The following is a 27,749-nucleotide window of genomic DNA, read 5'->3' on the forward strand; positions in this document are numbered from 1 at the left end:
AATTTGACTTGCTCTGCAATTTCCCATAATAGTCACATCCGTCTCGGATGAACCGAGGAAGATTCTGGCTGAGCCTGGCAGCTGGAAGTGTGAGGTTGAGGGAAGTGTTTTGTTATTGAATTAAATTTTCAAGTTTAATTTAATCGTTGGTGTTGTGAAAGGTATGTAATGTAGTGTTTCAAAGCTTATTAACGTGAGATTTTGTATATTCTAGGAACATATTAGTATTTTGAAGAGTTCGGGGCATTGACATCGAACAAAAGCAAGATGTTTTGTTTTTTGTCCTACTAAACTCTTGTACGGTGGAATAAATGTGCCATATATATTTTGTAACATTTCGTAATACTAAGATTGGCATGTTCATTTTTGGTGTTATATATGGAAACGTTTTGCATGTACATATATTTATTACTTCATTGTAGACATATTGGCCTATTTGACCACAATTTTTATTACACAGTTTGAAAATGGCCAGAGGACAGCAGAAACTTCAATCACAAGCTAAAGCTGCCGAGAAAATGGCGAAACAGAAAAAGCAACAGGGTCATAACGCCAACACCCAGAAGAAAGCAGCCCAAGCAGCCCTTGTCCACGTTTGTTCAGTTTGTAAGGTATGGAAGGAAAATAACTAATAGGATTATGGTTTTTTTTTTTTTTTGTTGTTGTATGTTGTGCAATTCGTATTGAAGTGGTAAGGACTTAGAAGCAGAATATACCTATTGATGCATTAGTGTTTACTATGGTGAATACATTGGTAGCTGAATTTGGATAGATTCATTCTAATGTGACTGTAAAACGTCTGAACTTTTTTAGAGAAAGGATATTGAATTATAATGAAAATTAAGTTCAGCATTTTGTACCTTCATTTAATAAGTAACAGCAGTATCCTTTCACTTCCCCAGGAAGTAGGCTATAGGGTCTTGCCAGTGGATTCTGTTGTTAGCCATCACCTTGAACTCATTCCAGCTTTTTCGCGTTTGTTCTTCAGTGTTAATTGTATTACGCCATGTGATTCTAGGTCTAGCCTTTCTTCTGGATGTTCCTTGGGGATTTAGGCTCGTTAATAGACATCCCTTATAATTTTGCTGACGTATGCAGATAGCTATAGGCTAGAGATACCTAAATTTTATATTTTTTATAACATTAAGTAGTACAACCATGTCATTTACAAGAATGTGTTTATCGTGACATAATTTATTCATTGTAGGCCGATGTGGATAATGTGCAATTTTAGAAGGCTGTTAGGAATCTTAGGATAAGGGAATGTTATTGGTTACTTGCTGAAATGGCATGCCTTTTATTGAATTGTGTGATTATTAATTTTAGCTGGGAACACATTTTATATTATATTTGCTTTCTCCTAGTCTTTATTGAACCACAGTTGTTACTTATATGTGGTGCACTAAATCAGTGAATAAAATACCGGTATGTGTATATTCGTAAAAGGCGAGTATTTTCCCTGGACCAAAAATACAATACATATGTAGTAGCTAATGCTCCAGTGTTACGGGCTCTAGTGTGAAGGTAGCAGGAACATAAACAAATATGAAGACACTTGTCTTGCAGTTGTGATGTTCATAGAATCCATGAGAAGGGTAATCTTAGTAATTTGTCTTACGTAATTACCGTATTATTTCCTTACTGAGTTTATTGTTAATGTGAAATAAATTTAGGTCGATGTAGAGTATCCACTGCCCACTGAACGAATATTGGTTAAACGAGCGTTGAGCAACTTCCGCTGATTTTGGAATAGACACCGATGCACTTAGGTTAGGTTAGGTTAGGTTAGGTTAGGTTAGGCTTTTATTATCCCATCAAGATGAAGGTGAAAGCAATTGAGTGTTTTTTTTTTTATTTTCTATGTTGGCAGTTCAAGTGCGTCGATGTCTATTACAAAATCGGCGGAAGTCGCTCAATGCTCGTTTCACCCGAATATTTCACACTTTTATCACTGCCAATGTTGCGCTATAAACCAATTTTTGCAAATCTAATGTAAAGGACTGCCTACACAAGCAACAAGTTGTACTAAATGTTTAGGATTAGTGTAAAACTGGCATATGTGTCCTATAGTGGGTGGGACATAAGTAACATTCACCTAAATTTATTTCAACAGCACAAGATACAGAATTTTCGATAATGTATCATATCACTTTGTTCTAAAATGTGGAAGTACGTGTATGTGCTAAAACGTAGTTAATATGTAGGCTATATTGTTGCTGCACCTCCAAAATCCTTTATGTGCATTTAAACAGATTTTTCAGGAGTAAGAAAAAAACCTTATCACTTTTAATTTCTTTGATTTTCAAAAGTATTTTCAGTATAATATCAGCATTACATGAAAAATGATGAAATTAAACCGAAAATAGCTTTGAAAATCAATGGAATTAAAAGTGGTAGCTAATGCTTTTTTTCTTATTCCTGAAAAATCTAAATTGCACATAGCAGGTTTTGGAGATGAAGTGATATATTTCCTCTTTCCATTTTTTTAAGTGAAATATATTTATTTATTTCTCATCAGTCTTGCCTGGACATGGTGGATTTGATGCATTCCAATTCAAATCCGTCATTTCCATATCACATACAAATTAATATAACGTAACTTACAGTTTCACTAGTACTGTGAACAACGTCTCAATTTAACAGTTCTGCTAATAACAGTTTAATACTATTTAATACTATATATCTACTACAGGGCGACCCATATTTATGTCCAACTTTTTATTACACTGTAGTAGCGAAACCCATCTATGCTGGCTGAGGCGCTGAAGGAAGTAGGGTTTACAGTCCATCAAGAGGTGCAGGGACTAGCCACACAAGGAAGTGTTTGGCGAATTGATATCATTGCCATTAAGAACAACTCGGCATACATTCTCGATCCCACCATCAGATTTGAGACACATGCAGATCAGCCGCATGAGGTGGACAGTGAAAAGAAACGGATCTATGAACCAACAATCCCGTTCTATAAGGATAAATATAGCCTGTCCCACATTGATGTAATAGGTCTGATATTGGGAGCACGAGGTACCATATCCTCCTTCTTTGCCAACAAATGTAAAAACCTGGGCCTAACACACAGCATTGTGAATGAAATAGTCATTAGTGCCCTCTAAGGATCGGTTCAGATATTGAGAAATCATTTATATGGGAGTGATAATGGAAATTCTAAGTTATCTTAACCGATGGCTGTTAATTGGTTTAGATATCAATCCCAATAAATCCGTATTATTATTTTTCTCGTGGTATATCTGATGATATTTTTTTTTCCCCCCTTTCTTAACTGTAAATGAGCACAAACGCTACTTAGGTGTAAATTTTTCTGACATTTTGTATATTGGATTCCCTAACCGTTTGAAATGTATATCATTTTACCTTCTAGGTGTGTTTCCAAATTATAATATGTAATACGCTTTGTCAAATCTGGCAACCTCTTCATAAGGGAAGCTAAATTTATATTATATGACCCATTCCACTGGTAAAATGTACCGTGTTCCATACCATTAAAAGCACAAAAGAAGCTTTCATTTTATTTTACTTTATTGTGTTTTCATTACGGTCCGAAACATTTAATGTAATCAGAAAAATATAGTGTAAATCTTAAAACATTACCCATGACCACAAGACTGTCTGTGTACGATCGAACACGAATTGCTGCTCGAATGGAGGTGTGGCAGTCCCCAATTATGGTGCAGAGATGGTGGTGACGATGCTGGACTACAAGACCATCAATAGACTTCACGCCAACTGGCTCAGTTACGCAACAGAAGGGTGCTGGCCGACCAAAAACAGTGATCACAGAGGAGGCCAAAGCAGCCGCTACTGAGGCCTTCCAGAGAAGTCCTAAGAAATCCATTCGACAGTACCAGCGGGAATCTGGTGTATCCTATGGGTCCATGCAGTGGTTGCTAAAGGAAATGAATTGGCGGCCACGGAAGCCACACTTTGTGTAAGCTCTGTCATGTGATATCAGAATGGAGTTTGCGGAATCTCTACTAGCATGGATTCAAGAGGAACCTAACCTTTTGCGACACATTCTATGGTCAGACGAGAGGAGTGTGGCCGGGTGCCAAATGAAATGCTTGTGAGAGCAGTACAGAACGTTCAGCCACATCTGGAAAAATGTGCAGCAAATGCTGGTGCTTACATCGAATTTTAATATTGGTGGAATTTTAAGCAATCCTAATGACTGGACTATCAGTTCATGCTACTTTGATCCTGTCGTGTTAATTTATTTACTTGTGATAAACAAATAAAAGGTTGGACATAAATATGGGATGCCCTGTATACTATACAATACAACATGAATACAATAATAATGATGATATTAGTGAGGTCGACCTGGTTGGAGAGTTGGTATAGCGCTGGCCTTCTATGACCAAGGTTGCGGGTTTGACCCCGGGCCAGGTCGATGGCATTTAATTGTGCTTAAATGCGACAGGCTCATGTCAGTAAATTTACTGGCATGTAAAAGAACTCCTGCGGGACAAAATTCCGGTACACTGGCGATGCTGATATAACCTCTGCAGTTGCGAGCGTCGTTAAATAAAACATAATATTTAAATATTTTATTAGTGAGTTATGAAGATGATAATGATGATGATGATGACTCTATAGTATAATTATGTTGGTTACACACAAAGTGTTGCATGCAATATATTTTAAGTATAATTAGATTTCCTGTGATTATGAGTGACCTTACTGTTCTGTTCTGTGTGTACCCATTCACCTCAAACACAAAACGAATGACGTCATTCTCTGTATCTGGCAACCAAAATTTATTATTCTGTCTTAATTTCATGTTCCTGATAATTGTGCAGATATTTTTGTAAAGCATACTAATTATCGTGTAAAATATAATTTGTCTTGGAAACCAGAATAAAATTGGTTCATTATACAAGTAAACTTGTAATAATAATAATAATAATAATAATAATAATAATAATAATAATAATAATGTCATAAAATAATCACGTCTTGCAGAAGTGCATGCAATTAATTTTCGTTTCGTTCCTGTTCTGTCTTTTAGTAATTATTCCTTAACCTCTATTCGTCAGTCTCACTAGTTGCAATTCATGTCTTGTTTTTATTTTTTTCTTCTATCATGTATTGGGCCATGTCGCCCATTTTAGTTCCACTCCACTCCATTATTTTTTTTCTTCTTCAAGGTTTCCCTAGGCTTGTTCCAAATTTGAATTGATATTTTAAGGGGTTAGGTATAGCTTACAGCAGTAAAATTTTGGAAATGTTCAACATTTTTTTTCTCCACTACTGTATGATTACAATAATGAATATTAGCATGTATAAAACGCTGTCCTTCTGCTATATGAAAAAAATATTTTTACGATTTAAAAGAAAAATTATTTACATTTTTTTTCCCCCCCAAAATTCAGTTCACTGTGCAGTGTTGAAGCGTTTCTCACACAACTCAAAAACTACCCAACATTCTGTAATGAAATTTTTTGTGTGTATTTATGCATGTCCTACCTACAATATGATGCAAGATCACTTCTCTACCTTTGATAGATTGTCTGATAAAAATAAATTCATTTAAAAAAGTGGTAAAATATCAGTATTTTCTTCTAACACAAAAAAAATGTATTTATTAAGAAATGTAATTGAAAGAGCATGATATTGTAAACATGAGCTTCGGGAATAAAATAAAATAGAGAGAACATGAAAAAGTTAACAAGTTTATGAGTTATGAGGGAAACGCTTCATCACTGCACAGTGAACTGCTACCATTTTTAATTTAAAAAATATATATATAAATAATTTTTAAAAATCTTGAAATCTTTTTCATATAGCAGAAGGACAGTGTTTTACACATACCAATTTTCATTATTGTACAAGAAACCGTAATGGAGGAAAAAAAAATGTTGAATATTTCCAAAAATTGTACTGCTGTAAGCTGTACCTAACCTCTTAAAGTCTGTTTTGGGGTTCTGTTTTGTTTTATTGTTCCATTGTCGTCTGTCCAATTCTGATGATTTTGTATGTTTTGAAATTGGTTGAACTTTTCCTTTGTTTAAAAGTTTATTAGAGTTTTCGTCATAGTACTTATTGATCCGTCATGATTTCAATGTACATTTTTATCTGACTCTGCCCTGTAAATATTTTATTTTTGTTGTTTTAATGAGAGTCCACTGCTTTGGCTACGTAGATAGCATATGTGCTTTCCAACCAAGCGGTCCAAGGTTTGAGTCCTGGCATGGGCAATGGAAGAAATTTATCTCCTGTCCATGGGACTGGTTGCTTGGTCATCATCTTGTGGTTGTCCTGTGATGTTTCTGCTGTGGCCCTGCATCATGTTGACCCCATGAACAGGGAGATCCACCTTTGTGAGATGTCTAATGTATGATTAAAATAATCTCCCCTCCCTATCTGCAGTGATATATATAAATCGGATAAAAGAGAAGGTTAAGCAGAATGAGAAAGAAAGAAGGAGGTTTTAAAAGAGTTTTCAGATTTCATTTATGACTCCTCTTCTGTTCATAACTTTTGAAATATTTTATTTATTTTTCCCTCCATTTTCGTGTTTGCAATAGAAAAGTAATGGAATCCAATAGGCCTAACTGTGTTGTATTTATAAAGAGAACGTATTTCCTTTTGAAGCCTTAATTCATAGCTACGTTGTAAAAGTTGTAGTGTAGACAGAGACATGTACCAGTGAAATTTTTTAATAATTTCCTAAGTTGCCAAAAATCTTACTAGAAAATGACTAGGCCTACTTTAAAAATGTGTAATTTTCCTAAATACTTATCTTATTGTAGGCCTATAATGAAATAAAATAATTTATGGTAGGTTGCTGGATTGAATACAAATTTCAATTTAATGTAGGTAGTTAAAACTTTATTACAAAGGCTTGTAAACATTGGTTGTATTAACAATGAAGTTAATGTTGTTATAAACAGTTTGTAATGCTCAGTTATCTTCTTGTTCCAAAATTTTTCTTCTTCACCCTTCTCTATTTTCCCCAGTCTCCTTCTAAACCTTTCTGTTGCATTTCTTTACTAATTTCCTTCATCCATTTAATTCGTGGTCTTCCCCCTTTCTGTACATATCCATTCCAATATCTGTCTCAGTCTAAATATAGTTAATTATAGAACTTTGATAATCTGTCTTTCTAATTTCTTATTTTTGTTTAAAGAGCATCACAGTAAATTACAGTTTATATACAGTAAAACATTTGAATGTAATATTCACAAATTCTACTCCATAAGTTTCCATACTTCTGTCCTAACCTATGATATACTGTGTATAGCTGTTTTAAAAATGTTCAGTCCGGACGATTACATTTAACCTTCTTATCATTGACCTCCTTTTGCTATCTGTTCTTTAATTTCTGTTTCAAACTGGGCATATTTAGTAAGTTCTATTCCTGGATATGAGGTTAATACACTTTTCTTAAAAATCTGTAACTCTAATAATTTTACATCCATATTATACTAAGTAAGAGAAAATATTTCAATCAATCACTCAATCAGAGGACATTATGGAGCATGTCGACTCCATGTCGATTTTTTTATAAAACACTTCCACTCTGTTCTGTCTTTTGCTAGTTCCTCCCAGTTGGTAATTTCCATTTCCATGCATTCCTTCTGAATTTCATCTTTCCATCTACTTCGAGGTCTTCCCAGTGGCCTTCTGTTGTTAAAGGTATTCATATATATTCGTTTTACGCTGCTAGAGTCATCCATACGTATAACATGTCCTCCCCCTGCCCCATTTAATCTTCTGGTCCGTATTACATCTAAAATTGACGATTGATTATAAAGTTTGTGAATATAATATATTATTATGTCGAATTTTCCACTTGTTTTGAAGTGGGTAAAAAACTAGACCAAAAATTTTACTCAACACTTTTTCAAAAACCATTCATTTGTGTTTTTCCTTTTCAGTTAAGCTCCATGTTTCCGATCCATATAATAGTAGGATAGTAGTCTACAGGTTGGATTATGTTTTGTACAAAACGATTTTTTAAATTTCTGGTTAAAAACAGAAAGGTAATAATTTGTGAACAGCATAACAAGTTTTGTTTGCATTATGTAGTCTGTTAAGTATTTCATATGTTCTGTCATTAGAATTGTCTATCAAAATACTGTAAATTTTATTAGTACAACAATGTAATTTATTCGTCACAACAATAATTCCTTTCTACAATTCACCTTAAACGCTCTCGTCAACAATTGGATCTTCACTCAACACAGTATTCGTTATAGCACTCCACCGACGACAATGACAATTTACTTGGACTATTACGCACAACAATGAACTGTTAATCTTAACTAATATTTACAAAGCACTATTTACAAATCAGAACTACCAGTTCTCAGTTCACAGTTCTTCTTTCTCAGTCACTCGAGTTCATGGTATCTCGAACCACAGACCTTCAGAGACAGTTCACTGTACTCGAACTCGGGTCCCTCCAACTGCGGTCCACTGCACTCGAACTCAGGTCCCTCCAACTGCGGTCCACTGCACTCGAACTCAGGCCTTCGGATGCTGACGCAGATGCGGACGCACACTCGAGTCGAACTCCGGCACACAAGTCTTGCTTGCTTGCTCTGGCTTACTCACTGACTGAATAACTGAAAACTCTGCTGTCGTTCCTTCGCGACCGTAATTTATAACCACAGCGATGTAGCCTCGAAGGTTCCACGCGTCTCTAGAGATGGCATTCCAGAAAAAGCCAGAGGCCTCTCCTCTCTACCAGCACCAGATGCGCGCGCACTCTCGCTCCACTCTCTCGCCGCGTTGGCCCTTTCCCCTCTTCGCCGCGCGCCATCACAAAGTGCTCCGCGCGATCTTCTCTCTTGTGGGACGCTGGTTGTGAGTTCGAATCTCACGTCGCTGTCACAATACCAAGATATTTGAACTGGTTGACTGTCTCAAAAATACAATTTTTAATTTTAAGGCTATTGGGGATCCTTTTTGTTTTAGTAATTACCATATATTTTGTTTTACTCTCGTTAATATTTAACCCAATGTTTGGTGCTTTTTCCATTAATTCAATAAATAGCTGTCCTATTTCAAGCTCATTCCTTCCTATTAATAATAAATCATCAGCATATCCAAAAACTTTGTTGTTCACCCAGGTTGTCCAGATATTACAATAGTGTAAAAAAAAATCGATTGTAAGATTGTTATTGTAATACCATTGGAGGATTTGATTTTATTGACTATTACACTTTTACTATGTCGTACTACTTTTGACCAATAAAACTGTATGTAAGGACGTATTTCAACCAATCATGGCTGCTCATCGCACAATTTTATTGTATCCCTAGCATTTGTTTAATTTTATCGTGTCCCTAGCATTTGTTTCTTTGTTTGCCAACATTTCAAACTGCGCTGGTCTGGACGTCCAAAAAAAAAAAAAAATTACAAACCACTCCAGTCGATGCACAGCAGTTTCAAATATGACTCGCATTGGCATTCAAGAACAAGAATTAATAAAGATCACTGGTCATACCTCTGCATCTTCCCTGAAATCCTATTTATAAATGAATGAAGAGCACCATTCGGAAATCCTGAATAAGTTGAGGAATACACCATGTACATCAACGAGTTCACTTCTTTTATGCACACGTCCAATATAACATCAACTGAACCACCAACCACTAAAACATTCAAATTTTAAAATTGTACATTAAATGATTATTCCTTTTAAAATTATTCATGTTTATTTTTTATGTCATCGTCGTTAATTAAAACTTTTCTAACACTTGTTTATATTATTTAGGTTATGTTATAGCTTCTGCTATATGATATTATGGATAGTCACGTATCAGAGATTGTTTAATATTAAGATTTATTGAAAATCATCTGTCAAGTGATGTTGGTTACTGGGATCCTGATAATTGAAGTGGAATGCAACTGTTTTAATAAAAATGAAACTGAATCAACAAAGCCTTCTTGACTAGTAACTGTCCACAGGGTTCAATGAAGATTCCATAGTTGGCACAACTGATAACAAGATAACAGCTGATCATAACACACTACTGCCATCTAGCATGCATCTAGCGTAATATGTGTAATGTTGAGATGGTACAATAATACATTTGAAGACAGTTGTATTTTCGTAAGTCAATTAATATTTTATTGTATTGGAGTACTTCGTTACTTCTAATCTTTATATACTTTCTTCTAATCGTGTAATGGTCAATTAAATCCCACTCGAGTTTTGATTTTCTCTAGATAAATCAAAACGTCTAGTGAGATTACTGTTGATAAATTTACCAGTGACTCGGGTTGCAAGTAAATTCATTGGAGAAAAAAATAGAAATTGACGTGTATTATGAATTAGATATTTAATTTACTAATATCTATAGTGTATTTTATTAGTTTACTGTATATATTCTTAAAGGAAGATTTAAAATATTTGTTTATAAATATAGCCAGATGACATAAATTGACAGCAGTAGCAATGAAAAAAATATGTAATATTTAAAACCAGTTATGAAGTGTAACAAAAAAAGTATGGGTAGACGCAAACTATCTAAATTATTCTGAGAAGAATAATGTCTTTTCCCCTAAAGCATTAGTGATAGACTAGATCAAATAGTTCTGAATAGCTGGAGATGTGTTTTTAAAAACAGAACTGCTTTCAAGTTAGTCTTTCATGGAAGGCTTCTTCTATTGCCACTAAGTCTAGGGTTTCTAAATAACTGTATTTATTAATTCTTGGGCTTCTTTTCTTGTCCTCTTAATAATACATTTTGTTTTAATGCGGTTATTATTATTATTATTATTATTATTCCATGTATTGTGGGTCCCTATCACCACGGCATGGCGCGTCCTCAGGTTGTGGATAGAGGAGACGGCCTCCAGATATGGAGGGTAGCTGCGAATATATTGAATAAGCAGTCGTGGACAGCCGATAAGGGGTGGTCCTCCAGCTTGGGGGTTGGGCGAAGGGCTAACAACCCATCACCGTAAAAAAACAGCTTGTTACGTATCCCTATAATAAGCCTCGGAATAGGACTGATTCTCTGGCACGACCACAGCAAAGGAATAATGGATTTGAGGGAGGTGGGGTGTGATGATAGGGACTGGATTAATCTTGCACAGGATAGGGACCAATGGCGGGCTTATGTGAGGGCGGCAATGAACCTTCGGGTTCCTTAAAAGCCATTTGTAAGTAAGTAAGTATTATTATTATTATTATTATTATTATTATTATTACTGCTACCACTACTACTACTACTACTACTACTACTACTACTACTACTACTACTACTACTACTACTACTACTACTACAGGAAAATTGACAGTTATTCATAGTTTATGTCAATCTGTTCATTAGACATACTTAAATCTTACAGCAAATTGTATTTATTTATCCCAATTCCATTAATGTAAATTTATTTAATAGACGTTATATGGAGTCATAATGATTTCCTGTCACTTCTTTTTTCTCCTGTTCATCTCTTCTTTCTTTGCTTCTTTTTCTCTTCATTTTCTCTTTTTGCTATTCTTCACTTTCTTTTGATCCATTGTGCCCAGACTTCATGGTCACTTCCTAATGTAGAAACAAGGGACTCGTAGTGCAGAGAATCTATGTGCACTTGAAAATAGGAAGCTGAAGTTCGTAGGTCCGAAACCCGGGAACTTTTCTTCTTTGCTTATTTATTGCGTCCACATTATATTTGTTATTGCAATTTAAAATATGTACCCCTATCCTACTGTAGAAAGGAGCATCTTCTATGGATCTCTGGAAAAAGAACTGAGGAAAGTGCTTTGTTTGGAGTGTGGCATTGTATGGGGCAGAAACATGGAATTACTACGAAATGAAGAGAAACGAATAGACACACTTGAAATGTAGATATGGAGAAGAATGGAGCGTGTGAAGTGGACAGACAGAATAAGAAATGAAGCTGTGTTGGAAAGAGTGGGTGAAGAAAGAATGATGCTGAAACTGATCAGGAAGAGAAAAAGGAATTGGTTGAGTCACTGACTGAGAAGAAACTGCTGTCGGCCTGGGTAGCATAGTCTGTATAGTGCTGGCCTTCTGTGCTCGAGGTTGCGGGTTCGATCCTGGCCAAGGTCGATGGCATTTAAGTGTGTTTAAATGTGACATGTCAATTGACATGTAAAAGAACTCCTGCGGGACAAAATTCTGTCACACCGGCGACGCTGATATAACCTCTGCAGTTGCGAGTTTCGTTAAATAAATCCTAATTTTTTAAAATTTAAGAAACTACCTACTGAAGGATGCACTGGAAGGAATGGTGAACAGGAGAAGAGTTCGGGGTAGAAGAAGATATCAGATGATAGACGACATTAAGATATATGGATCATATGAGGAGACAAAGAGGAAGACAGAAAATAGGAAAGACTAGAGAATGCTGGGTTTGCAGTGAAAGACCTTCCCTCGGGCAGAACACTATGAATGAATGAATCCTACTGTAGCTTATAGTTTACAGTTACTAGGTTAGTTTTCTTTTTCTCTCCTGACAATCTGATGTAATTAAACACTTTAAAAGCAAATAACTATATACATTTTTTTTTTGTTCCATTGCAAACCGTCTAATGCTTTCTGTTAGGTGTTCAAGTTTTTACAGAACTTGCGTTCATTTTCCTGTTAGCTCTCTCTGTCGTTTTACTCTTCCCATCTCCCCATCTCTAGTTCACACACTTTCTTTTTTAATGTTAAGTATAATGAAGTTTCACGGTCTATTGCTTTTACCTTTTACTTACAGCTACGGCTTATGTTCTTGCATTGAATCATGAGTTCTGCTTTGATTATTCATGGCTGAAGTAAGAGGAGATGAGACTGTAACAGGAATTTCGTCATCACTTTCACTTTGTTTAACTGCTTCTAAAGATGCAGTGCAGTTCTTCGAATTATGTACTTTATAATCATAATGAAAGATCGTAATAGCAAGAACGAAAATTTAGGCAGTTTGTCATTAAGTAGAAATTTAAAAGTTGTTATAACCTTATATTCAAAGATAAACCACACATGTTGGGCCAATTATACAGTGTTCATAGATTTGATAAGAAACGTAAAAAATTATATATTACAGTTATATGAACACTAATAAATATAATATAATTATTAAAAAATTAGTAAAAGTCAGACATGTTTCGGAGATGCTTCTCCATCCTCCTTTAAGCCAAGCAACAACGCGGTTCGATCACCTGAACCAGCCGTCATGGTAAAGTCACTGAGGATGGAGAAGCATCTCCGAAACATGTCTGACTTTTACTAATTTTTTAATAATTATATTTATTAGTGTTCATGTAACTGTAATATATAATTTTTTACGTTTCTTGTTATAATCTCTTTTTAAGTAAGAATTATGATGTGTGTTAATTGTTTTTTTTTTTCAAATCATGAACTTTGCCAATTATGACTTATTTATTTATTTATTTATTTTTTTCAACATTACAGAAAAACCTGACGTAATACAAAAAAATATGTATACAGATTCGGATTCAGGGCACTTCAGTTAACTAGATTCAATAATTTTTTTCTATTATAGCAGAAAACATTTTTTTGAAATACATATCAGTGTTTGGTTAGGCTAAATCATTAACATAAATTAGAAACAACTAGTGGCTTGTGCAGCAAATGCTGCAATCTAAGTTCATTAGACGTTCAAATAAAAATTTTTCAGATTTATTTTCAATGAAAAATATCAGACATTTTGAAAGTTATTTACTTCCATAACAATGAAACATACTCCCTCTGAATGTTTTTTTTATGCCAAATACTTTTTCTTGAACCTATCCACCTTCAGTTTTTGAGTTTCAATGCGAAAACGCAAGTAACAATGTCATGATGATCAGTGGGTTTTTCATGTGGGAGTAAAGCAATAGCTATTTCAGGTCATTGTGGATTGTAGGTGAAAGTTAAAAAATGTCAGGTTTGCTATGTTTTCGAAGAACACACATAGCATCTTGGTATAGCTGCTTCATGTAGAGCTTGAAATGTAGAGGGTAATATTTTATCCTGCTAAGAGATCTTGCTGAAATGATCGGGAGACTACATGAGTAGTTTAATATCAAAGACGGACATCTGTCGTCTCCATAGTTTTGATCTAGAGGCACGTTTTTGTTTCACAGTGTTCTTTGTAGTATTTTAAAACAATTTATTTTTATAAATGTAGTGTTATAGTTTGTATATAGTTTCACCATAACTGAAAAAAACATGAAAAAATGTATGAATCCACATTATCTAAATTTCATCTGAAGGTCAGATGTCCGTCTTTGATATTAAGCTACTCACATAATTTTGTTGGCCTCTTATTTTATCAGTAAGCAATACCTTTTGATCTTTCCTTAGGAACTGTAATTTTTGCGCTCTCTCGAGCCAATACTGAAGAGAATGACACATATCAATATCTACACTACACCGCCATTAAGTATATGAAAAAGACTCAACCCCACGTGATTAATAACTATAAAAATATTTGATTTTTAATAACAATATTATTATCTTATGCAAGTTTCACTTTCATTTCATCAATATAGCAATAATATGTATAATTAATAAAAATAGTCACATTATGGCATTAACTATAATAATATTTCATTTCTAATGGTAATAATGTCATCAAACCACCTCAAGTTTTATTAATTTTAATATCCAATACACAGCTGTACTCAGAAAATTACACACCGCAGAATCAGACCTGTAAATTATTTTTTAGCAATTCTTGAAGTTTTTAATAGCCAAATTGAATTTGAGCTCCATTATGTCAGCAATCCTGCTGGTCATGGCCTTCGTGTAATAGCCTATTGTTTATTGTAGTGTGTGTTTTGTTTTATTCTTACTGCAATTAGTTCTCAAAACTGACGAAAGATGGATTTTGGAAAATAGGAAAATTATGTAGGAAAACTAACGCTTCACTTAAAGTTATTATTTTTCTGAAAATCCTTGGATGCCAAGCTTCAAAATGACGGGTCATTCATTAAAATCCGTTCAGCTGTTTTTCCATAATTCCCATTACCAGTTCAAATTTTATATATATAGATTATGGACCTAAAATTGAACTCTGGGGAACTTCATGTTTAACATTTCTACATTCTGACTGAGTAAGTTTTTATCATCTTACTGATTTATAAATTATAAACAAACACAATAGTAAGGCAAACTATAAATGTAAGCTTACAGCACATGGCTGAATAACATAGCATCAACAACTGATTAGCAATACTTTTAACATTTGTGTGGTTGGAAAGGTCAGAGGGGGTTTCCCACTGCAATCCGGAAAATACAAACAGGCGAATTCAGTGACCTTGTAGTGATGCATGTGTAAATCATGAAAGATCGCTCACTCAAGGTTAGCACAATGGAAGCCAATTATTTCGCAATATCTACACAGCTAAACACCTGGCGAAATCAAGAAACAAAAGTTGGACGAGGAATAAACTGTTTCTTATTATTTTTGTTGAATTTAATTTTTAAGTTAAAAAGCTGAAACCCGTTTTAGGGTTTAAAATTTTCTTAATTTAATTGCAATCCTTTTTATTATACCTATATACAACTCAAACTTCCGAGGCATACAATTTTACTATTTCAAAAAAGAGTATTGAACAATTTAACAACTTCCGGAATATTTCTGTCATTAACAGCTCCTAATAAAAATATAAATCATTTAAATTAATTTAGTCCACGCCTGTGGAGTAACGGTTAGCACGTCTAGTCGCGAAACCAGGTGGCCCGGGTTCGATTCCCGGTCGGGGCAAGTTACCTGGTTGAGGTTTTTTCCGGGGTTTTCCCTCAACCCAATACGAGCAAATGCTAGGTAACTTACGGTGTTGGACCCCGGACTCATTTCACCGGCATTATCACCTTCATCTCATTCAGACGCTAAATAACCAAAGCTGTTGATAAAGCGTCGTAAAATAACCTAATTAAATAAAAAAAATAAAATAAATTAATTGAAATATCCTTTAAATCTATAAATAAAGATTACTTTTCTTTATGCCTGTCTCCTTTTAACGGTAATATTTAAAAAATAATCTCAGCAGAAAGAGACCTACCATATCATTCCCTGAATAAAATGTATGGACGAAAACTAAAGTTTTATTTGCAGTTCAGAATTATGTTTTGAAATTTATTTATTAAAAATCGGATCATTAGAACTTTTATTTTTTATTTATTTTAGTAGGTTATTTTACGACGCTTTATCAACAGCTTAGGTTACTTAGCACCTGAATGAGATGAAGGTGATAATGCCGGTGAAATGAGTCTGGGGTCCACCACCGAAAGCTATCCAGCATTTGCTTATACTGGGTTGAGGGGAAAACCCCAGAAAAACCTCAATCAGGTAACTTGCCCCAACTGAGAATCGAACCCGGGTCACCTGGTTTCGCAACCAGACGCGCTAACCATTACTCCACAGGTGTGGACTTAGAACTTTTTCATAAAAATACGAACATTTAACAAACTTTAAAAAAAGTTAATATGAATGATTGGACAATATTCAAAAGATGGACATGTTCTGCTAAGTACATGTTTGATAACCTTATGTAAGGGCACATATTAAATCTTTGATGGGCGATCATAAGAGTACAAGTCAAAAAACCTTATTTTACAGAAGAGCAAAAAAAACTGTTTAACATCATACATGATTTTGAAGATACTGTTATGTGCATCAGAGAATGCGGCGTTCTACAGCAGGTTTTGACTTGTACTCTTTTTACCAGACATAGATATCGAGCTGATGATGACAAAACTGTACATATCTCAATTTCGCCAAAAATTGACTTGTACTCTTATGATCGCCCATTAAAGAAATAATCTGTTATCAGTGAGTTAAATCTGTATTTTAACTCCTATTCAAAACGTGAATATGTTAGGAGAAAATTCACAAAGTATTAGGGAAAACACGGGAATTTTACTTGAAGCAAGTAAAGCGATAGGTTTGGAAGTAAATCCTGAAAAGACAAAGTATATGATTATGTCTCATGACCAGAACATAGTACGAAATAGAAATATAAAAGTTGGAAATTTTTCATTCAAAGAGCTGGAAAAATTCAAATATCTTGGAGCAACAGTAACAAATATAAAAGACACTTGAGAGTAAATTAAACGCAGAACAAATATGGAAACTGCCTGTTATTATTATTCAATTGAGAAACTTTTGTCATCCAGTCTGCTTTCAAAAAAGCTAAAAATTAGAATTTATGAAACAGTTATATTACTGGTGATTCTATATTGTATTTATTAACACTCCATGGTATTCATACATTGCTTCACAGCTAGAATATGGAACAAGTCAAAAAACTTAATACTATTATAAAGTCTTAATTTATAGTCACAGTCTAGATGAAATATATACAAAAGAGGTTTACAATATAGTCTACTAGTACAACACATAGTTTTAGTATCAATTTCGTGTAGTGTTATTGAATGTCATGAATTCACCTACAGAATAGAAGGCGTGAGAAATTAGGTACTTCTTTAATTTGGCCCTAAATAATCTTATGTTTTGAGTTTCATTTTTTATATCGATAGGGAGACTATTAAAAATTTTTACTGCCATATAACGCACTCCCTTTTGATAACACGATAGACTTGCTTGGTTGTGAAACTTTGACTCTCACTTTGAGAGAGGAACAGAGATTAATGGTGCTTGAGAATAATATGCTTAGGAAAATATTTGGGACTAAAAGGGATGAAATTACAGGAGAATGGAGAAAGTTACACAACACAGAATTACACATGTTTTATTCTTCACCTGACATAATCAAGAACATTATATTCAGACTTTTGAGATGGGCAGGGTATGGGCGAATCCAGAAATGCATATGGATGTTAGTTGGGAGGCCAGACGGAAAAAGACCTTTGGGGAGGCCGAGACATAAATGGAAGGATAATTTAATATTAAAATGGATTTGAGGAAGGTGGGATATGATTGTAGGGACTGGATTAAACTTGCTCAGGATAGGGACCGATGGCTGGCTTATGTGAGGGCAACTGTGGTTATGAGATTTTGTTCTTTTTTTCCAGGCGCAAATGCCAGATCCGAAAACGTACAAGCAGCACTTCGAGAACAAGCACCCGAAGAATGAGTTGCCAGACGACTTGAAGGAAATAGCTCTATGATATCACTATGGGTGGTACATCCATCTCAGACATTTCACGTTTTCTATGGGGAACATTGCATTGTGGGGTACTTTGGACAGATACAACGATACTCATTTGTCTTGATAACATCTGCAAGTAACTGTTGTGAAACATCTTTCCAGTGGGGGGAGGGAGGGAAAATTTAAATTAATGGTGTTTTAGGTGATTTCATTAACATTTCTTCCAATTATCTGAAATGTAACAAGTTTTGCTCTGATTGAAGTTGTTTTTTACATGGTAGGTTTCGTTTGTTACGAAGTTAGAAGAGAGTTGGTTTCCAGAATGAAATGAACAGGTTATTATCAGTAATTCATAATTGAAGGGTGTTGATGTAGCTTATATTAATTGGATCAAAATTTCTGTTCGACTAGCATCACAGGATTACATTTTTTATTTACTCAAAATTTCAATATTAGAAAAAAAATTTTAGTGCAGTATGAAATGACACAAAAGTTTACTTGTGTAATTTTGAACCTACTGTATCATTTTAAGTTGCCATTAAAAGTTTAAAAAATGTAAAAATGGGTGCTGTATATTATTGTTTATTAAAATTTTGGGCTTTGAGTCTTATTTATCCCGAGAAACTGAAGGACATTATTTATTTTTTTGTTCATATAAAGGGTGGGCTGTGTATATCCATTATTGCGACGGAGCCAAGCTCCTTTAAAAAGGATAAAAAAAAATAGAATGTTACTTTTGTACCCCTGTCTTTACAAAGTTGGTGTAGAAATGTTTTTCAGTAATGTACTAACACTTCACCTTTAGTGTTGTTTAATGAAAAACTGCTGTGTTAAGGTTTAAATTATTGAAAGTATTAGTAAAGGGGGAGATTTTTACATTTTAAAATGGGCTGTACCATCTCTGCATTGGTTGTTGTTGACCAGTCGAAGCTATCTGAGCGAGCATTTTAGACGTTAGCTGATAATACTAATGAATAACAGAAGAAGTAAGTTATAAGTGTTTTCCTAATGTTTAACTTGATGATTTTACTTCTATAGCTATTATAGCAATTCCATTAACAAGAGATGTTGAAATCCATGTCATTTGTTGTAAGGATGGTCAGCTGTGAGTTTGATTCTTGCAGGAACTGTACAAACAGATATTCAAGTGATATTTGAGAATAACTGTCTTATAAATGTGGATAATTCCAAATAGGTTCATGTGTTGTGCACTGATGGTGTTTTATTGTACAGTTATGGTGAGTAAAATGTGTTAAATGTTATATCCCAGAGATCGTAAACTTGTTTAGTGGTGATATGTCGTAAAATATTATTTCTTTTTTTTTTTTTAGAATCTGGTATTCTTCATGGATGAGAAAAGATCATTAATGGTGTAATGATACTCGGTTACATTATTGGTTCTTCATTGTTTGTTACACTCTTTTAACGCTTGTATAATCTCTGATTAACAATAACTTCTTTACTTGTTAATACAGTGTGTTCCAAATTGATGTATACACATTTTGAAACATTATTTCTCAGCAACGAGATGAGACAGAAATACGATTTTTGCGGTTTTGTATTTCTTAAGCCTGTACATGTTCAAAATGACTCCCTTTCACCACAGTACACTCCCAACAACGACGTACAACAGAGCGACATACCAACTGGATTGTTACTAATGGAATATCGTTACAGGCATGTTCAATCTGAACTCTCAGTTCCTCCAGTGTTTGTGGTTTTGTGGCATACACTGTGTTTCCTTTAGAGCTTCCCATAGGTAGAAGTCTGGAGGGGTTAAATCCGGAGATCGAGGTGGGAACTCCGCAGCACTTCCTCTTTGTCCTATCCATCTCTGGGTCATCATCATTTAGTACGTGGAAAAGCCTCGGAATGTAAGGCTTCCATTTTTGAGCTCGCAAAATTCGATGAACACTGGATTTGCTGATACCTAGGGCTATGATTTTGATGACCTGTAAATCATGGAAAAAATGTCGTAAAAACAATGCATTTATGACCTAAAAATCTTTAAAAAATGCCCTTAAAAATGCCCTAAAAATTGATCTTACATAATTGACTTAGGAGAAAAACGGTTTTGTACTACTTAATATTTAAATTTTAAATAATTTTTTCTAAGTAGTACACTTTAATTATTTTAATTATTTTACCTGATGGAGTTTCCATGTATGATTGTTCACCTCTGCGTCGGCATATGGACGTGAGGTCAGTAGTCGGCTGGTCGGTCTTGGCCCTTCATGGGCTGTAGCGCCATGGATTTACTTTACTTTTAGTTTCCGTGTAGTCTACCACAAGGCCACTCTTATCCGGAATTAGCAGGTATAGAAGAGTCTATATTGAAGGGGTGGTTGGACTGATGCATTACATGGGTGTACTACGTTAAAATGGCAATATTTGTGTAGAAAAACTATTAAAACATTATACAAAATAATGGGTAGTAATGGACAAAATATGTAAAGAAAATAACAAAGGAAATAAACATTATTTGACAATAATAATGGGGATTTATGGCCAAAATTAAATGAAAATGCCTAAAAAATGACCAAATAAAACAAAAAGATGCTCTTATGAGTTGAAACAGGCAAAAAAATGCCCTAACAAATATGTCTTAAAACATTCAGTTTATCACATAACATATAAATACTAAAGCAGTCATGTTTCTGGCTTTCTAGAAAAAAAGATGCAATTTCATCAAAATCCTAGCCCTACTGATACCAATCTCACGAGAACATTGCCTCATTGACTTCTTTGGAGATTGTGCAAAAGCCTTCCGTTAACTTCAAACTTGTCTCGGATTCTTGTGATAGTTAACTTTGTTGGTGGTTGTGTTCCAAATTCAACCCTCCGACATCGTTGAACCTCAACAACATTATCCACTTTCCAATACATTTCAGTATCCAGATGAACATGTTTCCATGCTTTCCACTGCCTTCTGAATCATAAACCGCAAACATCGTGTTTCTATCTCATTTCTTTGCTGTGAAATAGTATTTCAAAAAGTGTATACATCAATTTGGGACACACTGTATTATAAAAATACCTGGCTGAGTAGTTTTCGAGGTGGTGTCCCTCATAATTCGAAGCCTAGTGAGATTTAGTGCTAGACCTCACTAGGCTTCGAACAGTGAGGGTCACCATCTCGAAACTAGTCGGCCAGGTATTTTTATTATATTAACACAGTAAAGAAATTATTGTTAATCAGTGTACATTATTGGCATTGTATTTGCTACAGAGTTGTGGTAGTGAATCTAACAGACACTTTTTCCTCTTTTTGGATTCCCTGGATGATGAAACTGATACGTAGCTACATCACAGAGGAAAAAAAAAAAGTTACACAAAGCCGAGTTTATTTCTTTCAATACTGGTTTTCAGTTTTTGTGCCAACGAAACAAATAATTTTATGGACAAAGTGCTGGCCTAAGGGAGAAACAAGCATATTATTGAAACATAAGGGAAGAACTGAACAATGTATGACTTGAGGCTTTCCCGGCGTTTGATATAGAATAACTCTTCTCGGGTTCTCAGCCAGGTGAGTTGGAGATTAGCTTCCAAGCTTTCGACGGCTAGCTCTGCCATCTTCTTCATCCCTGAAGAAGATGGCAGAGCTAGCCGTCGAAAGCTTGGAAGCTAATCTCCAACTCACCTGGCTGAGAACCCGAGAAGAGTTATTCTAAGAACTGAACAGTTTGCTGAAATTTCTCATTCAAAATGTCATTTGCTAACAATAAATTGGCAGTGTGGTCTAAGTAACTGTGTAGCAGCTGGAAATAGACTCCCCCCCCCCCCCCCCGAGAGGAACGCCTACAGTAGAACCTCTATTATCCGTGGTAATGAAGGGGATGGGCTGAATGGTTAACCGAAAAAATCGGATAATCAGTACCATAGAAGATGTTCGTAAATTTAGTGAATAATGCATACTCTTTCGTAATTTTCTCTATAGTCTTGTATTGAACACGCTAAGAAATGGATCATAAATTGACTGAAGTCTGGTCGTTAACAAAGAGATTTTAGGGGACAAGGAAATCTCTTGTAATGGCTATCTGTGCAAAGATATGAATAATGGGGGTCTCATATTGTAGATTTACACAATTTATATATGTTATCCTTGATTTTTATTAAATTGCACACAGTTGTGACTCCAATCTCGTATTCTGAGATGAGCCACAGTTTCTCGTTCCCCGAAACCACTCAGTCATTTGCACTTTTTTATACTTAGCACGACACGATTTCTTTTAATAGTCGTGGAAGACATTTTATATAGAAGTTATACAGTACGACAACTCGAACAGTAGACCGTACTGTGTAAGAGTAAAGTCTTGTAATAACCATCTCTATAAAAATAGCTTCCTAGTATAATGTACAGTAGCATACTTCATATATTTCTGTAGGAAAAAAGCGAGAGAAAGACAGACGGATAATCCACTAGTCAGTTAATAGGATGACGGGTAATTGGGATTCTGTTGTAATTAAAGCTAGCTGCTTATGCATAATCAGAATGTTTAAAATTATAACATAAATCAACAACGACTCCTTTTCATTTCTGAGTTTAAAACTGTTCATCATGGGGTTACTTAAAGTACAGGGTGTATCGTGATAGACCGAACAGTATTGAAGACCCGAAATTAAGGATTAGTAATGAGATGGAACTGATCACTCCTGAAGTTGCTTTTGGACGGCTTTCGTGATAGACTTGAGTTCTCATTTTGAACATTTGTTATAATTTTAAACATTTTCTGAAACATTATGTTATTGTTTTGTTTGTTTCATGGCCTACTTCATATGAATACACACATTTATTTTGTGTTACATTATCAAAGCATTTGAAAGAACCATAACATTTACAAGAGAGTATTCATCATTTATGCCGAGTCAAACTTCTATTTGTATGTAAAATTGAATGGAGGTTTCAAATACAGGGTGTTAAAAAATAACATTTACAACGTTTCAGGGATAATAGAGGAGGTAAAATCAAATATCTTTTGTAAGTGACAAAACTTTGGCAGATGCGCCGTTTATTGTGTATGTAAGTGTTAGTATAATCCATAAAGAACAAGACCAATTGTCGTTTTAGAGGTGGTGTTCAAACTGCCGTCCATTGAAGGCATTGCACAACTGGTACCTTCGTACTATGGAGTGTCTGCAACGCTCAAAAAGACCAACATTGTCTCTAATAACATGTGCAGCTTCAACAACGCGAGCAACTAAGTCTTCTGCCGTATCGATCGGTGTCTCATACACAAAACGTTTCACGTCTTCCCACAAAAAGAAATCCAGTGGGGTTAGGTCCGGTGATCGAGGTGGCCACGATACTGGCTCACCCCTGCCAATCCAACGATTGGGGAATGTAGCATTTAGGTGGTTCCTGACACGACGATCAAAGTGTGGAAGGGCTCTGTCATGCTGAAACTATATTCGTTCTCTGATGTTAAATGGGATATTTTCTAAAAGTTCTCGTAGGACGTCGCGTAGAAAAACAAAATAATTACCACCACGGAGACTGTTAGGCAACAGATAAGGCCCTACAAGATGGTCGTGCACAAACAGAACTAACTAGTGTGTGTTGTGATGGAAGTCAAGTCATCTATCCTTCAGGCCATCTAACGGCGCATCTGCTAAAGTTTTGTCACTTAAAACAGATGTTTGTTTTTACCTCCTCTATCATCCCTGAAATGTTGTAAACGTTATTTTTTAACACTCTGTATGTAAAATTTAATATAGGGTGCCACTTAAAAAAGTGTTATTTTCTTGCCACAACCTGTACATGAATCAATACGTGCTTGAAGAAGAAGAAGAAAAAGAAGAAGACGAAGATGAGATCTGACTTACCTTGACAGACAACTTGAGTTAAGTTGTTTTATGTTCCAGTGACCACTTCATGTGTTATTAAATTATTACCCAAATCTTCTATCATATTCATACCTCAAGCACCCTGGTAACAACCACAAACAACTCTGACTCCATTTTGTAACATTGTTTGACAACAGATCCTTGAATCACAGAACAGCTCGTTGTTTCTGGTTTAGTTGTCTCAAAGACTGAAAACCCGGTATAAAATATATGAATGCCTTCCCAGATTATGGAGCTGATATTCAGTTTCAAAACGTTGGATTGTTCTATATGTATGACACAGTGCAAGAATCCAAAACTTTTGCACCAAGATAATTTCTGCTTTTCTTCTAATGTAATACCTTTACTGATGATGTAGCCAAAATGTAGTCCCAAAACATTGGATGTTTTGAAATTTATGAAATAATGCAAAAACTTTAAAAACTACAAAGTTTTTCACCACATTAAATAGTTCTTGAAATTGTCTTCTTTATTACTTATACCCACTTAAATATGTGTTTTCCAGTCTTATAATAGTGATTAATACAAAGACTTAAGCTTGGAGGATATGTGAAATGTATAGTCATGGCTTTGAATCTCGTTACGGTCTTGAATCTTTGTTGTCAATATGATGTCATATTGTGTGAAAGCCCAACTTCGTGCTGACCCCCACCTCACAGGAGTCTACTGTGCATATATATATTTTTTTAAGTATACTTAAAATTACGTTTCAGGAGAACAAGTAGTAAAAATATTTTTCATTACTGAATACCAGAATACCATTACCATGCATGGAAGGTAAATTTACATTTTCTTGAGTGAAGTTTGTCTCTTTATATTGTGGATTACATACAGGTAATTAACTTCATAATTTATTTGAAACAAATTTTTTTGTTTTTCTTGAGTAATGCCTTCGAGTATTATTTATTATTTATCCAGTTTGATATTATTTAGCAAAACTAGTGCTTCCTTATTGTCTTTTAAGACACCACCTTTTGTATACATATTCCATACTTTGCGGAATTTCACTCTCCGTGTGTAAATAATCATTCCATTATTTCTGTCTGTATCTGATTATATTGATTTCTGTAATAATTTTATATGAATTTGTTTTGTAACTCTGTTACATGAGTTGATGACGTGACCATTTTCTTAGAATAATTAAATTAGTATATAGTTATTTATTTACTGACATCCTTTTGGGGAGACATAAAATAAAGTTGCTATAAAATTGAAACACGAGCATTTTGTATTGTTTTTACAAACAAAAGAAGTGAGATTGTCACTTAGCAACGACTAAATAAACAAAACACTGTTTACTACATGGCAGCTAGTGAAATGTGTGTTGCAGTTTGAAAAATTTGAAAGTGTAATGTCAGTTCAGCATCGTTTTAGCCATGAGTATAATGTTTAGAGAGCCCCAAATTACAAGTCGATAAGGTTATGGTACCACGTGTCTGAAGAAAATGTCTCTGTTAACATGCCATACACTAGTGGCCATGGCATGTTCTCGAAACTGACATGAGAGATGGCTATGCCATACACAACTTGTCAACCTTGCCTGAAACTTTACTTCTACTGCATGCAATGTGTTCAGGCATTACATGATACGGATCTCCAGAAATGGATCACATTTGTTTCTCGTACCACAGCTGCAACAGAAAAACAACATGGGTATGGTGTTCCAGCAGGATGGTGCATCACTTCATCGAAGAAAATAATTCATAATGTTCGACATCAATTGGTGAGGTCATGGTGGCAAAATTCCCCAGACTTGATGCAATCTGATTTCTTTGTTTGGGGTATTGTGAAGGATGTCTGTGCTCACTGGCCCAAGGATATTGATTATCCCAAAGCAGAGCTTGTCTCAGCTTTCAGAAAAATTATCCCTGAGCTGTTTCACCATACATGGGAGAAATAAGCCTCAAGATATGAATTGTGTTGTGTACACAATGGTGACACATTGAGGTCTAATGTGAGTAAAACTCCTATGTTTCTAGAATGTATATACAGATTACTGAAAAATAAATAGCAATAGTTCTCATATTACAGCATTTTTATTTTATGTCTTCCCAAATGAATCACCCTGTATTTTCTCTTCAATGATAAATACTTCATAGCCTTCTGAAATACCTGTAAATTATCCATTTGTTGTAATGGAAAACATACTTGTGCCCTCTTGCCCCCCCCCCTTGTAATGTTTACAATAAAATTAATTCAGATAGTGTCTTATTTTACCATTGCAAAATGGTGTGCTTTCAGAAATCATTGAAGAGAAATTGTACAAATATATTCTAAGGATTCAGTCATATATCTAGTAGTGAAAAACATGTTGAGTACTTAAGAGTGGATAAATAGTAACATAACATTGTAGTGGGACTGCCAGGATAATAGCTCTGACAGTTCTCAGTGTTGCCAACGAACACAAATCAACACGAAGTGGATTTGTTGAAATTTCTTTCTTCCAGGATTAAAACTCTGTTCCATGGTTTGAAGACCGTTTTCAGAATGTAAAATTTATAGATATAAACAGTCATGTCACTGGACTATTGTTACAAAATGGCTGTTCCTGATAATTTTTCTTTTTATTTCTCTCAAAGTCAGTTGTCTGTGGCATCAGAAGTGAGTTTTTGTAATATTTAGTTAAGTCTTTTTTCATGTAAATCTTGCAACAATTAAATTAAAATATTACTTCCAATGTTCCTATTAAGGTTGTCAATTATGTTGTGATGTACATTGAAATAATTGATATAGGTTAATGCAGTATAAAAATAAGTAGCTTTTTTTTTACTATCTTTTATTTTTCTTAATCTTTATGACAATTATAGCTGTCTTTTTTTATTAATCATACACAATTCATTCTGTTGGTAAATTATGTTCAACTAATTTCTCCATAACACGATTTTTTAAACTTCTATATTATGCAGGATTAAAGTATGTTTAGCATATTATCACAGCCTAGTATATACAGTCACGAAGCTTGAGTTTATGAGGGTACTAGGAACAAGAGACTGTGCAGGTACTACTTCGCATTGTCTGTAATGAGGCGATAGCAGCGATCCTAGTGGTTAGCAACTATCTGTGGATGCATATTTACTATGTATTGAGCTTCATGACTATATATTAGACTGATATTATACTTAGTCTTTTGCTATAATTTCTCTGGTAAGACCATTCATAGATCAAAATGTACTCAACAGTAGGGTGAATATTTGGCATTATTGTGATGTGATGTTGACATGTTATGAAGTGTGAATCAATTTTTAATTAAACTAGTAGGATTTTAGAGAACATTTTTTCGCCTTAAAAAGTAGTTGTGATTATGTAAGACTAATCTTAATTTTTATATATATATATATATATATATTTTCGGTATATATGAATTAAAATCACTCCTTCAATATTGGAGTAGAATTTTAGAATAACCTAGGAGAATTACAGTAGTCATTTGGTTTTTAAGTTTGTGGTCCCTGGGATGTGTTTTCTGCCTGTTGTTTGTTGTGTGGTACATTACAGATCAACATCAGAGCACAACACGAGATCTTCATGACATCTAACAGGCCATGTGTATGACGTCCCATTTATAATAATTGTTCCCTGTGTCATACATAATCTGTCCAGCTATGGTGTTCAATTTAATTCCTCCAGTTTAATTGCTTTTCAGAGTTTGAAGAGTGAATATTTTGTACTTTCTGTTATATATGCAGTATGATTTGCTGTGGAGTGATATTAACTGTTAGGATATCAGGTCCACCATATCATCTGGTGGTATATTATCCTTGTATGTCCTGATTATTCAATAAAAAAGCGCTGGTTGGGAATAAAAGGATTTTGAACTATTCATTAATCCTTACCAGTTTGAATTTTGAGGAAGAGAAATAAC

General features: G+C 34.6%; 1 protein-coding gene across 1 annotated transcript; it reads left to right on the forward strand.

Moving 5' to 3' along the window:
- The first annotated feature begins 4 nt into the window (after positions 1–4).
- LOC138713889 (zinc finger protein 706-like) lies at positions 5–27,745 on the forward strand. Its single transcript, XM_069846400.1, has 3 exons — positions 5–161; positions 461–611; positions 17,967–27,745. Exons 2-3 carry the CDS (start codon positions 468–470, stop codon positions 18,060–18,062), a joined length of 240 nt encoding a protein of 79 aa, XP_069702501.1. The 5' UTR covers positions 5–161; positions 461–467; the 3' UTR covers positions 18,063–27,745.
- Positions 27,746–27,749: the final 4 nt, after the last annotated feature.

The sequence above is a fragment of the Periplaneta americana genome, chromosome 2 (assembly GCF_040183065.1).
Source record: "Periplaneta americana isolate PAMFEO1 chromosome 2, P.americana_PAMFEO1_priV1, whole genome shotgun sequence".
In the NCBI taxonomy this organism is placed as follows: Eukaryota; Metazoa; Arthropoda; class Insecta; order Blattodea; family Blattidae; genus Periplaneta; species Periplaneta americana.